The sequence below is a fragment of the Argopecten irradians genome, chromosome 7, assembly GCF_041381155.1.
Source record: "Argopecten irradians isolate NY chromosome 7, Ai_NY, whole genome shotgun sequence".
Classification (NCBI taxonomy): domain Eukaryota; kingdom Metazoa; phylum Mollusca; class Bivalvia; order Pectinida; family Pectinidae; genus Argopecten; species Argopecten irradians.
In genome coordinates, this window is record NC_091140.1 from 38,045,328 (window position 1) to 38,065,704 (window position 20,377).

The 20,377-nt window shown below is 35.0% G+C and overlaps 2 protein-coding genes across 2 annotated transcripts; both read left to right on the forward strand.

Moving 5' to 3' along the window:
• Window positions 1–2,610: 2,610 nt before the first annotated feature.
• On the forward strand, window positions 2,611–12,886 carry LOC138328353 (heat shock 70 kDa protein 12B-like). Its single transcript, XM_069275128.1, has 5 exons — window positions 2,611–2,814; window positions 3,021–3,330; window positions 7,039–7,260; window positions 8,812–8,953; window positions 9,433–12,886. The coding sequence occupies exons 1-5, from the start codon at window positions 2,744–2,746 to the stop codon at window positions 10,494–10,496; spliced, it is 1,809 nt and encodes a 602-aa protein (XP_069131229.1). The 5' UTR covers window positions 2,611–2,743; the 3' UTR covers window positions 10,497–12,886.
• A 3,140-nt stretch (window positions 12,887–16,026) lies between these two features.
• Window positions 16,027–19,033, forward strand: LOC138328355 (uncharacterized). Its single transcript, XM_069275129.1, has 3 exons — window positions 16,027–16,410; window positions 16,993–17,320; window positions 18,479–19,033. The coding sequence occupies exons 2-3, from the start codon at window positions 17,014–17,016 to the stop codon at window positions 18,802–18,804; spliced, it is 633 nt and encodes a 210-aa protein (XP_069131230.1). The 5' UTR covers window positions 16,027–16,410; window positions 16,993–17,013; the 3' UTR covers window positions 18,805–19,033.
• The last annotated feature ends 1,344 nt before the right edge of the window (window positions 19,034–20,377 follow it).

Below are 20,377 nucleotides of genomic sequence, written 5' to 3' on the forward strand. Positions count from 1 at the left end.
TGGCAAAGAGTGGAACATAACTGCATACCTCATTTATGACCTCATAGAATTTACCTGTGTTATCTATGGTCGCCGAGGGTCAACAGGAATGAGGAATTGTGCTTCATATGAATTAATGAGAACCAACTGAATCCTTAGAACAATGTGGATTAGGTGTCTTTCCCACCATGCCGGGGAAGTCTGGAACAGCATATACAATACATGAATCATTAGGTTGGAAAATGGAAGAGGTCCCACAGCCCTGAACCCGATGTTCTTGATGTGAACTATAGACATGGACGGGCCATGAAAGATGACAAGCTGGAACCACGATGGTAAACCGAGGATGTACTGCCACATCAGCTCTTCGACATCAAAGACGACACTCTGGCTTCTGACAAATTGCATTCTGATTACAACTACACATGCTGGATCATTTCCGTAGATAGTGATGGGGAGGCGAAAAAGTACGCGCAATGTATTTGATTATCATTGAGAACCAGTGAAAGAAATATGTGACATTGTAGTATAACAATCTGACATTTTCTTACGTTATACACAGGGAATAAACAATGGATGTGCTCATTCTAAAAGACACAAAACTTTTCGGAAACTGTTATGATATGAACGGTAACACAGGCTTACCTAAGCTTTAATTTGATACCCTATTAGGGCCAGTGTGCTGTAATAAGTCATTTTGAGAAGTTTCTAGTCTACAAATTTTGGAACATGAAAATGGATTATGTTCGAAAATTTTGAAGTCCCACTTAGCTATTCTGCCATCTTTAAGTTCAAAATTGTTCAGATATGAATCGTCAATAGCCAATGTGATATGTAGAAAATTATATAAGACCAGGGAACTGTAGTGTAAACGGTTTGGAAAAATAACAATCATATGCCCGGTATACGCACACGATGATGTTTTGTATAATAATAATAATGCATCTCTATATGTTATATATTTTTCATTTTTTTTATTGTTTACTGAGTAATAAGAGTCAAAGAAAACTTACTAGAAATTATACTTTGCTGCTTGGAAACATTTTTGCTGCGTCAAGCCAAATATGAAAAAAATGCTTAAAATGACCATTTTTGAGCTTCAAATTTTATTTTTTCATTTCCTGCGGACAAATCACTACAGGTATTGGATTATTTGGTCCTATATATATTTTGATGCAAATAATTTGAATAACAAAATCATAAACGGCATAAGTATTGATATTGAGAGAAGAAAAGAAAATATTAAAATAAACGGTTTCCACGGCGAAAATTGATTTGTTGTTTCGATCGTAATACATCTACATGTAAGATGTTTATTTGGCTCACCTAGCTCGAAGGACTGATGAGCTTATGTCATGGCGAGGCGTCAGTCGTCCATCCGTCTATTTTTCTTGTTATCACTATTTCTCAGAAAGAATTTAAAGGATTTGTCTAAAAGTTCAGGTGTATGTTCCCTTAGGTCCGTAGTTGTGCATGTTAGGACCGATTGGTCAACAAGATTGCCACCAGGCAGCCTTCTTGGATTTTGATAAATGAAGGTTTTTACCGCTATTTCTCAAAAAGTACTAATGAATTATGTCTCAGATATCATAGGTAGGTTCACTTGCGACACTAGTTTTGCATTTTGCATTTTGTATCTGATCGGTCAACAAAATGGCCGACAGGCAACCATCTTGCATTTTAATAGTTGAAGATTATTACCTCTCAAAAGCAAAAGAGGTACCTGTTTCATTTCATACATAGTTTTCTCCTAGAACCTTAGTTGTGCATATGGTATTTTGGGGCCGATCCATCAACAAGATGGTCAATATCTCAATATCTCAGAAAGTGTTTAAAGGATTTGTCTTAAAGTTTATATGTATGTTCCCCTAGGTCCGTTGTTGTTCATATTGCATGTTGGGACCGACTGATCAACAAGATGGTCACAAGGCAGCCATCTTGGATTTTGATATTGAAAATTTAAAAAGCAGAGAAAATATCACTCTTTCCATTGTCAGACATAGATCATTCTTTTGTAGGCTCTGGGATCTCTTATACTTTACTTTTATCATTCATTTTCCAGTCATACATAAAACTGTATATTTCATTGTCAAGATATTACTTTTCTAATCGTAAGGCACATTGAGCGGGGTCCTTTCTGGCGTGTCAGTATTCTACTTTAAGGATGGAACGTTTTACTATATTTTAGATAGGGAGAACGCCGCGAGAACGACACTTTCCGCCGGTGTAGTAGTAGGGGCGAAACGGATAATTAAATGTAATTTTTATTAAACATTATTTTATCAATGGCATTAGTGGGCAATATCACAGGCGAGACTGATGATTAAGTGTCATGTTTGTAATAAACATATACGGAAATCATAAGTTGGATGATAGTCTGCACGTTTGATGATGACTGGCATCCAAAAAATAATGGCGATGCCAAAAGGGGCACGTTTCCTGAGACATCAATCTTCTTTTTCAAGAAGGTAGACAATTTATTCTCTTTTTAAACGTCAGGTTCTTTATAACCTTATAAAAATGTGAATTTGATTTACAGACAAATTTCATTTACAGATTTTGTTTAATAACATATTTGAATATCAACATAGAAAAAATAGGTTTAAACCTAATAAAAACAAGTAAAAAGAAAAATAATTGGTCATTTTGGGTGATATTTGTCTGCCACCCTTAAAAGCCTAAATAATCAATTGTTACAGAAGCAAGAAATCAAAGCACAGATGCCAACTTAGATCCTTCTCAAAAAATCCTTAAAGGAGAAGACATGGACGTATTTGATGAAAGTAAACTCTCGTTGGATAAAGAAACAGCTGGGAAATATATAGCCGACAGTGGGTAAGAATATAGGAAACTATATATAATAAGCAGATGCAAATAGGAACTACATGATATATATGATGCTATGTTATTGATTTTTCTCCATACATCTTTATCTATATTCCACAACAGGTGAGGTAGACTTAGATCATGCATATAAAATGAGCAACTTGAATAAACAATTAAGATTGATTAACAAACTGTTTGACCATCATAAATTCCAGCACGGTTTCCTCAAAAGAACATCTGTTAGTTGGCGCAATTGACTTTGGAACCACCTACTCGGGGTACGCATTCTCTTGGCAAGCAGACTATAAGCAATACCCATTGAGAATTTTCACTAACACCTGGAGTGAGGGATCAAGTGCACTTATGTCCTCGAAGACACCCACATGTGTTCTGTTTAAGCCTGACGGAACATTCCACTCCTTTGGATATGAGGCTGAAGACAAGTATGCTGAACTGGCTCTAGAAGAGGAACAAGAGGGGTGGCGTTACTTCCGACGATTTAAAATGCAACTTTATGGAACCCAAGTAAGTATGAAAATTCGGGTTTTCTAAGATATTTGAAACCCTGATATTTTCATTTCTGAATAAATCTGTACAAAGTTTAATGCTACTCATAGTTTCTTCTATTGGTTTTAAACTATCTAAAATAATATCATCGTTTGCCTCTATATTTAAAATGAGAATTTCTCATCAAGTGCCACTTGCCAACTATGATCCCCATCTTCTACACTACCATTTTGTCTTCTATGCTGTACTGATGGGACTGGTTGCATTTAAAATGTCTGTTTATAGTCATAAGTGATGTTAACATGTAAAATAATTACACAAAGTAATTTAATTGACATTAACTATTAAAGAATTGGATTTATTTATTACGTTGTTTATGATATGCCTTCTGTGTTTTTCCATTCAAGAAAGCCATTTCACAAGTTTTATTTATCACATACGTGTAATATAACCTATTTACAAATGTACATTGTGGTTGGTTGGTTCCGATAACTGGTACGTATTTCTACTCGTGGGAAACGACCTGTTTTACTATGAAATTCTATTACGAAATGATGAATTGAACGACGACACCACACTATTCTGTAGATTCATAACGGTGCGTAAAAAAACAGAATCAATGATCACCTTCTCGTATCGATTTGAACATGCTAATTGTTGAAAACATCTTTCAAATTTCCTAAATCAAACAGTTCAGTTGAAAGCGGTGAAAAAACGACGCCCGGCAGACCTGTATGACTGTTGGGGAATGTGTTATCGCGACAAACGTCAATCTGTGACGTCATAAAAACGTCACAATATAAAGTGTCGCTTGCGTAGTCGCTTATGCTCCACAAAGTTGATAATTTTCGACATTTTTCCTTGCATCTAATTCGTCGCTAAATTTACAAATCATTTACATGTTAAGGGTTGATAATGAAGTCAGGATAAAACTATACTTTAAATATTAAGGCGCATTAGTACTTGACCGGCTTTTGGTTTTTTAATGATACGGTCCGAATCTCAACTGATCGATTGATTGATCATCTGGCCGAAAATTCAAACGGGGAGAAACAATGCAACTATTAGTCATATTATAAATAGAATATTCGTTTTCCTTCATATCATAGTTATGGTAACCTTTCCTTTTGCTAAAGGCTCACAAAAGTGAAACATTATAATCTCGTATATTATCAATCTAATATGAAGGTAAACTCATGACAGATCATCTATTTATTATCAAACAAAGATAAACAGAGGTTTATAAGGGACATCAAGTCAACAGCGTCAGTCAGTAATATAAATAGCTTTTACACCCAGTGTTAAACTATTGTAAAACAGAATTACTTAGCAATGACTGATCTTATGTCAACATAAGTGGGAAAGAGCTCAAAATCACAGGTGTATTGTTTCTATTTAATCCGAGGAGGTCTGATTTTTATTACGTAGATTAAAAAATTAGTTAATAATCTATCAGCTGACCTAGATATTGTACTCACTAATGATTGTTTTCTAGATATATTCTTTGACAATTTATCACCAAATTTTCATAAAATTTTCAAAACAACCACCATTAATATTAACGTAATATAACCACATATTTCCTATCTATTACAAATCTCGCGAGCTTTTGTCTTTTCGAACGACTGCCATTTAAAAAAATGCTTGGAAAACACAATGTCAGAAAAATGTGGGTATCTATCCATACCAAACACAAGTAAAAGTAACATTTTCAAAAGCAATTTGCTCATATTAAAACAAATCAGATCTGAAAAGTTGTAACTAAATAACAGCGCCATTAGTATTATAGTCTTTGTACGATGTCGTTTTGTGAAGTTTTGAGCATTGTAGCTGTTTTATATAGTATTTGATAATAATTACAAAGCATACTTCAATTACTATTATAACATCATTGATTTGCTCTCGCAGTGTCAGTTTATCGCGTTATCGATGCGTCATGTAATAAATTATCCACTACATGTATATTAAAATGATAATTTATGACATTATCAAGCTTACTGTAAGATATTTAAACAAATGTTATTTGACCAAGCCATTTGCTGGGGAAATGTACAAAAATCAATTAGTAACTAGAAAGGAATTAGATATAACCAGATATAAAGATTACATTTGTACCGTTTCTAAATTGAGTTAATGATATGTTGAAACAAAAGTAGTAGGGATAAAATATAGTATAACAATAATACAAAGAAGCAACCGTCTGTAGATTAAACAGTTTTATTTTTACATACATATTTTTGTTCTTATAAACAATATATTTATCAACTGAATCTTTCGTTGTTTAAACTTAAATATATTTCAAATAGGACATCTCGATTTGTAAATCATTTTTTGTCAATAACCTTTCTGGTATTGAGTCCGGTAACTTATGCTAGGTTTACACTATGTTCCCGGCGGCCACGGCAGCCCCGTTTCAGACCACCGTGGACAAAACGTGGTGACCGCGAGACAACGTGAGACAACGCAGAAGGACGTGATAGACAAACGTGAGCGGTCGTGATAACCGTGGATGCCGTGCCAGATTTTTAAACTGTCAAAAAATTTGCCACGGCGGTCACGGTACAGATGGTGAACGTCACAGGACGTAATAAAACGGCATTGACGTAACAAAACGTAACAGCGCGTACGAGGCCGTAACAAAACTTTCAGACGGTCCGTGGTGGAACGGGCAGCAATTCACGTTCCCGGGAATCTCACGGTGATTTCAAGTTTTGTGACGTTCTGTTGCGTTTTTTCCACGTTTTGCCAAGGTTGATGCAGATTGACTGCACGTTTTGTGCCGGTTTGTCAAGGTTTGTCAAGGTTTTGACGGCAAGCCAAGGTGGATGATAGCCGTTTTGATGCGTTCTGTCAAGGCACATCACGGCTTGTAGCGGTTGAAAGCCCGACGTAATACGGCGTGTTACGTCCTATTACGGTCTTACGTTGCAAGCAATATATGATAGAGTATCATTGCCTTGCCTGGTGCATTTTGATATTTTTTGGAATTATTTGTTTTAATAGATAGAAATAGTCATTATCAAACACATTTAAACCATCAAATTATACGAAACCTATTATTGTAAAAGGCAGAATAAGTGATAACCATTACAGAAAAAAAATTGCGTAGAAACACTTGGCTATAATAATTATATATTTCTTTTAACACATTTTGTAACTAAACGTGTTTGAAATGACATTTTCGGCAATAAATATTGTTTCATTTGCTCCAAAAAAGCCCGTAATCAGGCTTTCATCCTTAGTAAGCCTTGGCGGACCGTGCAAAACGTATCGGAGCTTGATCAAAACGTGTTTTAACGTAGCAGACCTCATCAGATCGTAACAGGACTTTAGAGAACGTAGTGTTATCCTGGATAGACCGTGCTAAAGCCGTAGTGTACCTTTAACCTCCGGGAACAGCACTTTCCCCTGTATCCACGGTCCACCACGTAATCCGTAAAAGACCGTGGCAAAACTTCACAAGACCTGGCTCAACTTGAATACAGAGACAAAACTAGCCAAATTTCCACGGCGCACCACGTTTCGGGGAAAACGGGGCTACCGTGGTCGCCGGGAACATAGTGTAAACCTAGCATCAGGTGTTCATGCGCTGAACCGTTTAAGATATTTCAGTTGAATACGCAGATTACATTTTTTGTTTATGTGACTGAGCGACCCAATATTGTCATGTGTGACTTCAAAGTTAAGCCGCCCAATTATCAAAAAACATATTTATTACATTTTCAGTGCTTTAACCCAAGCTTTACAATAAAAGACGATCAGGGCCAGTCAATGCCGGCGATCAAGGTGTTTACAGCAGCAATCAAGTATCTCAAGGACCATTTGATCCAGAGATGCAGAAATCAGACGACGCCAGATATACAGTCCTCCGATATCCTCTGGATCCTCACAATCCCGGCAATCTGGTCAGACGAATCAAAACAATTCATGCAGAAGGCTGCTGAGGCGGTAATTTGACTTGTGTGCAGTGAAAATATGTATTTAAAACAATAATATATATATAGAAGCATGAAAGTAACCAATACTCAAAATAAATTTAAAAGAGTGAAATTCACTGAAACAACAAAATGAGCAATAAAATCCCCCATTAAGCATCTCTTCTTCGTCGACAGTTTAAATCTAGATTAAATCATAGTAGTAAAAACTCAGGTAGGAATAACAATTTCAAAGGTTCTCCTATTCTTTTACTTATAATCCTTATCATCGAGGTAAATGACACCACCGTATAAAGGAATATGATGCAGTTCTTACTTATTTTTATCTCCATCGTTGATTTTGTCGCATGATGAAGTCGTATATCTGACAAAACATTTCCTGTCGATCACATTACGAAACGGTAAACACAGCACCGCTGGACATATATCCGAATATATGGTAGTACTTTCAATAATTGCCTACAGTGTGTACGACAGTTAGCTATTCTGTGTAATGTACGTCTGTCAAGTCCGACCCAGGATTCGGGAATGTCGTGAAAGGTAGGAAAATAGTACGATTGGTTGTCTTCGATACGGGGAAAATTGTGTAACATGCGTGCACGCACACTCTTATTTATGCATGTACCAACCAATCAAACACACTAACAAGCACTCAATCGTCCGTCTCACTAAAGGCCATACGTTACTTGACAAACTGGAAACCGTGACAAGACTGTAATACAACATAAAAAATGTACTTAACATACAATATATAAGGTAGCAGAGTACAGCCGATTTGTAAAATTCAGCAAAATAAAGCACATGCTTTTACTATGTACACACAGTTTTTTAACCTTAAATGATACATGTATAAACGTATATATATATTTAATCTACATAACATTTGCAATTTGTATGCAGTGTTCATTTTTGGACAGGTATGGATTTTGTGGTTTTGTTGCCTGTGAAAACCATCGTTATCAATTTTTTTGTTTTAAAAAATTGAGAAAATGTGGGATTTTTAACCCAAAATTACACCCCCTCTAGATATTTCTTTTTACTTGAACACAGTTTAAAACTAAACATCACTGTCGTGATAGCGGAGATGAGCATATTTCGACATAGGTATAACATTAAACAATCTTACCTTGTACCGCGACTAGCAATTTCTGCTGCTACCGTATTTAGTGTTTCCATCTTACAGGACATTCAAATACCCTCTAAACCATTAATCTCGAACCATTTTGCTTTATTTCTATATGCAAATGTAATGTCAGAATTAAAGCCTCTAAATTGAATCCACCAATTTTGACATACGCATACATTTTTATTTGTTTATGCTTATAATAAAAGTAAAAATTAGTAAAAATTCCACCCATGGCCATTCGGTCTAACTGTCAACTGCTACCTACATATAGACACAGTCCACCGACAACACATATATACATGTACACTAAGTACGCATTTACTATGATCACACTAATATCTGGTGACAATTTCATATGTTCTTATTTATTATACACTTATCGTAAGACAATTTGAACACTTCATTTTCGACAAATGGATTTTGTTATTTTTGTCATAGGCCGATATTGGCCGGGACCACTTGATGATAGCTCGAGAACCGGATGTTGCATCTCTTTACTGCAGGAAATTTCAGCATAAAGAAAAAGGAGAAATTGATGCGTTTAGTTCCGGATCCAAGCATGTCGTGTTAGACGCTAGTGGTAAGTATAGAGACGAACACCCTTACGTTTTGTCAGAAATCACGATTGGGTGCCGTAAATCGTGAGTTCGATGCCCGGATAGGGCACGAGCCAATAAATTGTCATGCTTGTTAAATTGTGTTTCCTTGATATTCAAATATTTACTAAACACAATGTTCACTTTATGTTGTTGATCCAAAGATTTAATTTGACAATTTCCACAGTGATCATGTCAGGATATCGAACCGACTATCACTTCGTCATAGAAACATATTTTTTTGAGATGTGGATGTGGCGCAGTGGTGGAAGGCGCAGGTATGTTTGGCTAGGCGATTGGGGTAGATCGTAAGTTCGAGGCCCGGATAGGGCACGAGTCAATACATTGTCATGCTTTGTTAAATTGAGTTTCTTTAAAAATCAAAATAATATATATATATATACATTAGTTATATGAACAAGTATTGAACTAAAAAAATCACTACAATGTGGTTGTGTTTTAGGGACGGTAGATATCACGATACACGAGATACAGCGAGATGGATCCCTGAAGGAAATCCACAGGCCCAGTGGTGGAGACTGGGGAGGTACCAAGGTGGATCACGCCTTCCAACTTCTCATATCAGAAATCATTGGCGAAACCGCATTTCGTCATTTCATGGAGAACAACATGGACGATGCGATCGCTTTCTTTCGAGAGTTTGAAGTGAAGAAGCGATCAATAAAATCAAGTGTCCCCTCAGATAAAAATATAGTTTTTAGGACTCCGATCAGTTTGCATGAGGCATGCAATTATGTGAACGGTCAAAGTATTGCTGCTATGATAAAAGCAAACCCCACGTTTAATAAACGTGTGTCCGTTCATGGTGAACGGCTGAGGGTTAGTGAAGAGAGAGTAATGGAATTGTTCAAAGACCCCTTAAAACATATTGTATATCAGTTGGAAAATGTATTGAAAAAGCCTTCCGCGAGAGAAGTAACGAGCATATTAATGGTGGGAGGGTTTTCGGAGTCTCCCGTTCTTCAGGATGAAATTAAAAGAAACTTCCCAACTTTCCGTATCATTGTACCCGAGGAAGCCGGGTTGGCAGTTCTCAAAGGAGCTGTCATCTTTGGTCATGAGCCTAGAAAAATCACGTCGCGGATTTTTAAACACACATATGGGGTTGACGCAGTTAGAGTCTTTAATGATGAGGCGCATGATATTTCCAAACGTCGTGTTTTGTCAGGCAGAAGGGTGAAGTGTGATGACATATTCAGCATCCATGCCCGAATGGGGGATACTGTTAAAATCGGTGAGTCACAGGTAATACGGACGTACGTGCCCATAGAACCCGATCAAACCGGTATGGAAATCAACGTATACCGTTCCAAAGATAGGGATCCAAAGTATGTGACAGATCCTGGCTGTGTAATGATGGGAAAGCTGATTATCCCCATGCCCGACACGTCTAAAGGACTGGTCCGGTCTGTCCAGGTACAGATGACTTACCATTGGACAGAAATCCTGGTAAAAGCCACTTACAAAGAAACTGGGGAGTGTGTTGGCATGGCATGTGGTATTTAGTCGACTTTTAAAAAATTATAACTTCCTAAAAGCATACGTTTGGAAAACTGTATTTGCAATTAGCGGACGCTTCGTTTCTGTAAACATCTGAAGACATATACAATGTATAGTTATATCCCGATTGTTTATCCTTTGGTATTCAATTCATAATTTGAGTAGTTACATTGATATGTTGTTCATTTCAGTGTAGATTTACATGATCAAATTTCTTATCAGATTAGCGTTGTTTTTGTGATATGTATAGAAATCGGCCAAGTGTTCCCAACGAAATAGTTCCGAACACAAATGTTTGCCGTATTTTATTTAAGTATTAAAATATCTTATTATGGAATATATGGTCTATATAAATGATATAGCTTTGCTGACAATCTTCATAAGAAGAACACATTTTGAAGGTCTCGGCATTAAACTTGTGTAAGTTAGACAGGGAAATATATATCAACGAAGATATACTCCACAAGATGGAATGGCCATTTTGGTGGTAATCTTTTGACGTAACTTAATATTTAAACATTGGTAACGCCATAATGGTCACGTCTCATTTATACCTACATTAACTTCACTTAGGCTTGGTAAGTTAATACAGTATTTGTGACAAGCGGATGTAAATAAAGTGGATTAGTATGTAAATAATGTGAAAATAATGTGAATTAATATGTAAATATTGTGGAAATAATATGGATTAGTATGTAAATAATGTGGAAATAATGTGGATTAGTATGTAAATAATGTGGATTAGAACAGTGTAACCTAGGTGGAGGGCCGACTAGGTTGTGTCAAGTTTTCATTTTTCTATGATGTACTTCTTGCCGTCTGTAAGGCACATTCTCATAATAAACCTCTGGTTTATTTAGAGTACATTCAGATTTATGTGTTATACATTTGTATATCCATAAAATAAAATATATTCTAGTTAATCCTGAAATGTTTCTGAAATATGTTATCAATATGTTACTTTGTTTTGAGTTACTCTACGATTTGCAAACAACAACTCAGATAATTGATGCAACAATTAAGATAATCTTCTGAAGAATAGGTACACATATGACTTAAGGATGACTCCGAGTTAAACCCCTGGTAAATAATAAGTCTGTCCTTGAAATATTAATTATACCTATATATTTCATATATATTGCATGTTCATTGCAAAATGAATTTCATCATTAAATAGTTTCAAATTGTAAATATAAGAATTGAACTGCATTCACTAGGCAATTATGGGAGTATGAATGTCACCTATACAACGACAATTTCTATGAACTATTGTTTTAAGGTATCGAATACCGCGAGGGTTTGCTAGAATTTCTGTTTCGGAATTCTTTCTATAAAACCTTTCTCTGAGGAACAGGTTTTAGCCCACCATCAATCGTGGTCCGTCTTTCCTTCTGTTCGTCCGCTATCAATTGCTTCCGTTATTTCTCAAAAAGTACAGAAAAGATCTTTCTGATTTCATACATGGGTTTCCCTAAAGACCCTAATTATTTGTATTGCATTTTGTGACTCATCGCTCAACAAGATGGCACCTACCATGGATTTTGATAATCTAAGTTTGTTTTCGATATTTTTTGCAGAAAGAATTAATAAGTGTTCATAGACATATTTATTAGAGGAAATGGGGAAGAAATATATATTAATGATTTTCTGCATTATCTGAATAATGGCAAACTTAATTTTACAGCATTGTGCTTATAACGTGGTAAATTGTTCAGTTAAAATCAATGAAGTTCCGTGTATAATATTGTTCCCCTAAATAATAGTAAAGTATGAATAGATCTGTTAAAGCCGATGACCGTTTGTTCTTGTTTGTAATCAGTAAATTGTAATTATGATGTCAACATATTTTAACATTCCTGTATAGAGATGAACGGTCGCGTAGCTACTGGTACCATAGACCTCAATACTGCTGTACCTCAACTAGATATTTCCTCGATCTCTTTGCTTTGTGTTGGTCTTCAAATGCTAACAACGATTTACCTATCACTATATGTTTTTGGGACAAGGAAGTTATTTCACCCTGGTAGACATTATAGATTGTCGAATTTTTAAGACTGTTGCGACTATATCAAATATGAAAAACACAGTCACATAATATATGAAAACATATTCACGCATGAAGTAAAAAACAGTCGAGTCGCTCCATATTTAGTTTTATTGAATTTGAATAACTGCAAAGAGCGTAGCTATATGTACGAGTTGTAAATATACATATATTGTTGTAAGGATTATAACCTGAGAACGAGATTAAAATTGTTTAAACTTGTTGCCAAATCATTGACTTTTAAATGCAATTCTTCAACACTATCGGTGGATGTTTTGTGTTCATTGATACCTTTGCATATAGACGGTCGTCATATTCAAGTTAGAAAGAAATAAATTCAACTGGAAAAGTTCATTTGCTTTCGATCTTGTTTATAAGACGGAAAACTTGGCAATATGCCATGCATAAAAATGCTCGGAAATATCTGCCGTCATCGTTGGAATCATGACGTCATTGCTGACATTACCGTGCGCTTGACAACACACAGAGTATATCATTCTGACAAGTACATTTATTGTGTTTTTTTTGTCTTTGTTGGTTACCTAAAACTACCTACATAAAAAGTAATTATTTAAAAAGTCAACAGATAAATATTTGAATAGTAGCGGCGAACTCCATATATAGATGTACAACGTCCCGAGAAGAGAGACTTTTTATAGCCGGCCAATGAGATTGCAGCCGAAGCCTCGCTCATGCATATTATATCAGCCACGAAGCCAGTATGCATTTTTAATTAGATGGCTTCAAGATGTTTGTCATAATGGGGCTTATATCGTCTTAATGACAGTACTTTTTATAGATGTGTAGGATGATCTCGAAAGGAAATTTATCGCTCTTTTATGACGATATACAAGAAATGTGTTTTTATAGCCGTTAAAGGTGGGCGGGTTAGAAATTTGGAGCCAAAGTATTGCCACCCTTCTCGTATATAGTACCATGTAGAGTATGATTTTTATCGTTTTTTTATCTAGAGCTCTAAAACGTCTAAAAATGGCCTTAGGGCACTCTGGTGGGTCCATGATTATATAATTTGTAACTAGTTCTCAGATCCCTTTGATTTCGTCATTAGAAAAACTATCGTCATGGCTGCCTACATGGAAACGCGAGACTTTTCCGGCGGGACAAGTCTATGGAATTCTGGAATGTGTAAGTATTCATATGTTCACACGCGTGTTAGTAATCACCATGGATATGATGCTTTGAAGTAAGCTCAATATATTTCAAGCAGTTCATCGTTCTTCATTCACAGACCCTCCGGAGCCATTCTCTCCCAGGGTTCATTACGCTCCCCACATTCAACAATCTCTCCCATGGTTCATTGGGGTCCCCATATTCAACTCTGTTTAATGCATTGCGCCCCGATTATATATGACGTCACAGTGACTCTTTTTGAAACGGCAGAAGTCGCATGCAAATCATAAGCATTTACAAGTAATCTCGAAATAATCCATTACTATTTGGTTTGATATTTAATTATCAAATCATATAATGTCAGAACTGAGAGTCATTTTTTGAGAAAATGATACAAAAGGAAACTTACAATATGTATTAAAGGATTTAGTATGCGTCCTAAATACATTTTTGAATAATCTTAAAATGTCCGTGGGTCGTTTACAGAGGTGGAATGTGGGGACCGCAATTTCCTTAATCGTTCTTTGTCACTGGGCAATTTTTGAGCGTCTTGCATTTTTGGTTGCCCATAGTCGGCTGGAACATTTCCGTTTTGGTTTGAAATAGTTAAACTTTTTTTTATATGTAGTCTATTGGATACATTTTAAAGATTTTTTTTTGCGTTTGTGAGATGTTGTTCTTTATTGTACTTGAGGCCATGACGACCTGGATTAGCAGCATCTCTAAGCTGCTGTTCTCTAGTCTTAAATTTAGCTACCCACCTACAAATAGACCTATGAGACATTATACCTTTGCCATAAATTTCGCACACTTCACAGTGGATATCTATCAGTTTTACTCCGTTTAGCGATGTTAATGTTAAAGCTATGCTCTCAGTCACATTGCGTATAGTGTAATGAATGCGTTATAAAGCAATGTGCATTGTAGCAAGGGCAGCCAGTTTATGGACGATTTTTTTTATCTGTGTTATGCTCCATTGATCAGCCTATAAGCCAAACATGTTTTTGTGTACATAGGGCAAAAGGTTCAAAAATAAAGTTCAGATGACATTATTTTTGGAAACCCCTCGTATATTATGGTTTTTTTTTAAATGCTCCCACTAACGTGTTTATATATGTCTGCACTTGTTTAGTTGTTTTTCTAAAGTAGGTTTGAACGTATGCTGATAGATTATAACAATATCAATTATAATTTCAAAACAAAAGACATGTTATTTACTAATGAATGATTTCAATTTGCTGTAAAAATGAAATACTATAAAAATATTTCTTTATTAGAACTTTCAAACACACTATCATATCAAACAAATATTTTTTACTACTTATAAAAGACTGCCATTGTAATATTAATGCTAATAATCTGATTGGATGACTTTTTCATCTTGGCTGTATCGACAGCGTGTGTACAAGCAGCAACAAATACTAGTCACTATGCACTATTACCCCTACCCCCTTTTCGGCTTAATTGCCAACCAACTGGGTTTTTAAGTAGGTCGTTCCCGGCCTAAAAACACATTGAGGAGTAAAGATATATCCACACGATTTATTATAACATTTCCAAAATCATTTCTCCTTTTAAAAAAAATTAATTAAATAGTGTATGTTAACAGTGAAATATAGAGGTTTCCTTCGTGTATACCCTACCGTCAGCCTTTATATTGCTATGTAATTTTCCATGGTAGGTATGCCAATCGTAATATGATCGTGTGGGTTCTCAATGGGATTTGGTTTATATTGTCAATGTCATGAATGCTAACGCTTATATCTCAAGAATGCATGTTAAAATGCACCCTTTAATATATTCAAATAACAGATTCGATACAATGAATACGGGACTTATTATTCAGTGGGAATTCCGGTGTAACGTAAAACATCACCCCGATAAAAAGTACCCTGGATCATTATCCTGCGTAAATGTAGTCATCTTATCCGTGCAACTTTTATATGTCTGTAGTATTACCGCCTGGATTGAACAATCTGGTCAATTTTTTCAGAGGCAAAACACATAATTTCTGAAAAACAACCAGCAAAATGATGCCAGTTCTTAAGTGTCTATTTCCTTGCATTGGCACTCGTAACACATTCGTTTAACTCGTTTCCATGGCACTGTTTAAGTTAATAGTAGTTGACATCGATATTTACCAACAGAACTGGCGACAGAAAAAAAACTTCTCGCTTTCCTGATACATATTTTTCTTGATTTGTTGTCAGGTGAGTGCACTTTTTATTTTGAGCGCTGTGTAATTGTGCTTGTGTTGTATTGTTTCCGCTTTTACGAATCCTCCCATTGCCGATATACAGGAGCCATCTGCAAACTATATGGAAGATGTTTTTTTTTTAATTTCAACACGAATGTTTTAAAGTCAGGTTTAAATAAACTTCTTAGGGTCTGTTCCATTGTCATTTATCAACCATTGTTGGAGTCAGTCTCAAGGTAACAAATGAGCTGTGTATTTCCCAGTTGTTCAACATCGACGGTTACCCTGAGTTGTATCTCGATGTCAACAACTCATTTTGATATTCCTTAGTGTGGGTTCTATATTTTCATAAGTGTTATAGACGATGCTTCATCTATGATTTCCAATTAGGATGTAAACCATTTGATGTTCTTGATGTTGTAGAGAATCGACATTTTTTACAGTTCATGCAGCTGACCAAAGTTAAATATGTCTCATGTACAATGTAAGTTGACCGAAGACCATAACAACGAGGAAGTTATGTCTCAGTGACATCAGCCTCCAAACCGGTAAGAGATACATTGTGTTGGTATTTACATATAACAGAGCCTAGCTTGAGAAGAGAGCCATATTTCTCAAATTACATCATCAGTTCTAAACAAGAATTCAAAGTTATGTATAACTTACATGTACATATCAAAACATTAACGCATTAATCAATGTGACGTGTTGGTTACTAGGATGACAGCATATACATCTTCCTCATATAAATGACCAGCCCTTACTTGATATATTTTGACACCTGAATATACTACATTTATCAGTTAGTTTTTACATAAAATAGTTTACCTGCTAAGGAAATAATAAATTATACATATTGATGACAATTGGAATGAAAATTAATGATTTTGATAAATAAAAATGTAGCGGGATTGGACTTGGTCGTTCATCGGTCACCAGGTAGCTCAGCGGTAGAACATTCGACCACTTCTGGCATTATTTTAGTATTATATTAGTTAAGCCATAAAGATGCATTTAAACGTTTCATTTAAAAAAAATCGGCGAGTTCTCGGACGTCACAGGTTCGAATCCCGGTCTGGTCGCTACATTTTCTCGTCTACTATTACAATAACTTTATTTTGTTGCTTTAGGATTTCGAAGCCGCATTCACCATGGCTTCAAAAATACCAGACACGGTTATAAGTGTTCATAACGATATGGTACTCAGGTTGGACGAGAGTATATTGCCTACGGAGTTAGAGAAGCTTAAACTTCTCCTGAAGGACGACCCACTGACAGCGAAAGATATAGACAGAATAAAAACAGTTCAGAAACTTTTCTTGTGCCTGATGGACAAAGCATTCATTAGCTATGGAGATTATGAAAAAATAGTTCCAAAATTGATATTAGTTAAACCTTCACTGCGAGCAATCACAGACAGGCACATAAAGGATATCAACAAATATTCAACACAATCAAGTGAGTAATGATTATATGCACAGGTTGCTAATACATACTGCTTTTTATCATAGACACCGGAATTGCAACATAGGGAATAATTAAATTATTTCAAGTAATCTTAACAGCAATACGAGACATAAAATTATAATTCACAATAAGAAACTTTATATAACGACTACCTTGTGTATAAAGACCACTTTTTCAATCATTTTCAACCTAATCTGATGTTTCCATTAGTACCTACCTGATTTAAAACCATTTTTTTATTAATCAAATTGTTGTAATTGTGATATATATATATATATAAATATATTTGCGCCTAGTTTTATAGTATTTGTCTAAGAGTCAATAAAGTGCAGTTTTACATCTTTAGTTAAAATGTACAGTTTATTCAAGGATGTTGGTTCATGATGAAAAGCTCAGAAAAACTATTCACATTTTTCAAAATTGATGGATGATTAGGACGCTTACCACAGCACCTGCTACTGCTACGATACACTACCGTCATACCTATTGTATAAATGAGGTACTTTGTATTTGAATTTCAATAATTCAATCAGTAAATAACACATTTGCTTAAAAGGGCGCAAACCATACATTGTTCTTTGAAATAATTCAAATATTCACCTTGGTCCTGAGGTGCTCATATTTCATTTCTTAGAATAATGAGGAATTATAGCAGGATTACATTACACAGACATCCTGAATTAGACTAGTTTTCTACCATTTTGTACCCTGAAAGATTTACACAAATCCCAATGTTCCCCTTAAATATGCATAGTCCATGTCAAACAAGACTAAAAAGTCATACTGATATTTGTTACTACGTACTGAAAAGAACTTTCTGAATTTTTACTCGTTTTTCGTTTTTTTAATCCACGTAGTTCTTATCCCATCGTACGGACAAAACTAGTTCGGGAGCATATAGCGTTTATATCGCGCTACTCATGTTTATCAAATGTTTAGGAGAGAAAGAAAATAAAAACTAGTGGGAAATAAAAGTAAAGTGTCTAATAATGTTAAGCGTCAAGATCACTGAGATCGAAAATTTGTTAAATACTCGAAAACATAAAAAATAGTAACTATGATTGATAATGCTTGATATAACCTTTGTTTTTATTTTGGACTTGTAATGAAAATAATAATTTTATTTATATTTATATTGTTTGTATTTAGTGGCAGACGTAACAATTTCCATGGATAAACCGGTCTACCAAGCAAAAGAAGGGGGCGTCGCATTCCTAATGTGCTCAGTATGCCCAAAGCCAGACCATATTGTTTGGAAAAAATCCAAATCAGCTAAACCGAGTGAATTAGTTCCAGTCGACAATCGCAAATACTTCTATGGCATCGCAGCGCCCACACTCGTTATAAAAGATACATACAAACGACTTGATGAAGCTCATTACCAATGCACAGTAATGGCAAAAGGAAAAACAACAGTTGGCAAAGTCGTTCAACTGCAGGTAACAGGTAACGTATCTGAGAAAGAGCTCGATTAAAGTTAGAGAATCCCATACATTAACTCAAAACTGTAGACCACAAAGAGATGCTTGCTCAAACGCTAATCCCTTTCTGAATGGATTCGATTCTTTTTGAAAATATCTTTCATTACATTGACTAAACATTTTGCTTCTTCGCAGAGCCATGGTATATATGAAGAATTTGTGTATTTTGAACTCTTTACAACCAAATATATAGTTTGCTTCTCAGTAACTAAAAGAGTCATTATGTTATTAGCCGAAAATGTAGTCTTTAGTAAGAACACAGGACAATTTTATAATACAAACGAATCTTTTGTGACAATCATTTGAATACAAGATACCCTAAAAAACTTGCCAATAACACGCGGCATATTTCTCTGAATATAAGATATCACAGGTTCATTTTCAAATACCTGGGTATAAAGTATCTTTCCAGAGTATTGTAGCGGAAGTTAAATGCGGAAAGGCTTACTTACGAGGATTTTATTAATTTTTTGTTTGAGTTAACTCCTTTACATTTTGTTTTTTATTTGTTAATATAACAAACAATTATTATCTTTTATAACATGGACAAAGTTAATATATTTCTTTTTAAATAAACCAGTATTTTTTATATACAATTTTGTTTCTGAGTTTGTTTTAAAACGGAATAATCCGTCCCCGAATTATATGCATACCATTTTCGCCAATTGCTTGAAACATGCTTATATTCAGAAATTGCTTATTTAAGAATCAAACTTATGTTCAAGAGATTTTTATCGTAGGTAGTTACATGTTTAAACAATAAAAATACGTAAAAATGAATAAAAAAACGGGTTTCATGAAATTATACACGTACATGTTGACCCGATTCTCGTCCAGCTAAGATTTTTTTACGATTTAAAAACGTATATTAAAAACTGATGAAGGAAATTTAGACGAAATACAAAGACTGCAGTCAAATTGAATGAAACATCAATCCTTTATAAAATTGTGAGTTTCTTTTACAGTTAATATTGTTTTAATGCCGAAGGACCACTTTCACGAACAATGGAAATTTGCCCACGAGCAAATTCTATTAAGATTAAATGTTAAATGTAGCAACATAAATGCAAACCATTGAGATACGTTTAAAAAATTAAAAGGTCCCAGGGGCCTGTGATATGGCAAAATTAAAGTTGCCAAGTAGAGGTATATGACAGGGTTCCCTTTTTGATCCAAGAAGATATCAAATTAATGCTTTATGTCATAAAACTGTATTATTTTCTGAAGAGTACAAATACAATGTAATTACGTATGGCCATGTCAATTATTAACAATGATGATTCACCCACTTCCAGTTTGAGTGCACCAAACATTTTTTTTCTAAAATTTTGGCTCATCGCATTGTAAATTAAGTAAATGTAGTGAAAATTTACCGGTTAATTTGTCGTTTAAAGGTTATAATATGACAAGGTCTATTTTAGTAACGTTACATAATGATATGAATATGCTTATTTTGGATCATTAATCACGAATCTAACGGTGTCAACATTAATATATAATCCAATACTCATCTGTAACGTTTGATATGATTTCAAACTGATTTATTTAGTGATACTTGGTAGAAAAA

Bases quoted from the DNA above. Each gene is read 5' to 3' on its own strand.
- LOC138328353 (XM_069275128.1), top strand. From the start codon at position 2,744: ATGGACGTATTTGATGAAAGTAAACTCTCGTTGGATAAAGAAACAGCT. The intron at 3,331-7,038 runs GTAAGTATGAAA...TTACATTTTCAG, and splicing joins TGCAACTTTATGGAACCCAA to TGCTTTAACCCAAGCTTTAC. The intron at 7,261-8,811 runs GTAATTTGACTT...TTTTTGTCATAG, and splicing joins TGCAGAAGGCTGCTGAGGCG to GCCGATATTGGCCGGGACCA.
- LOC138328355 (XM_069275129.1), top strand. From the start codon at position 17,014: ATGGCTTCAAAAATACCAGACACGGTTATAAGTGTTCATAACGATATG. The intron at 17,321-18,478 runs GTGAGTAATGAT...GTTTGTATTTAG, and splicing joins CAAATATTCAACACAATCAA to TGGCAGACGTAACAATTTCC.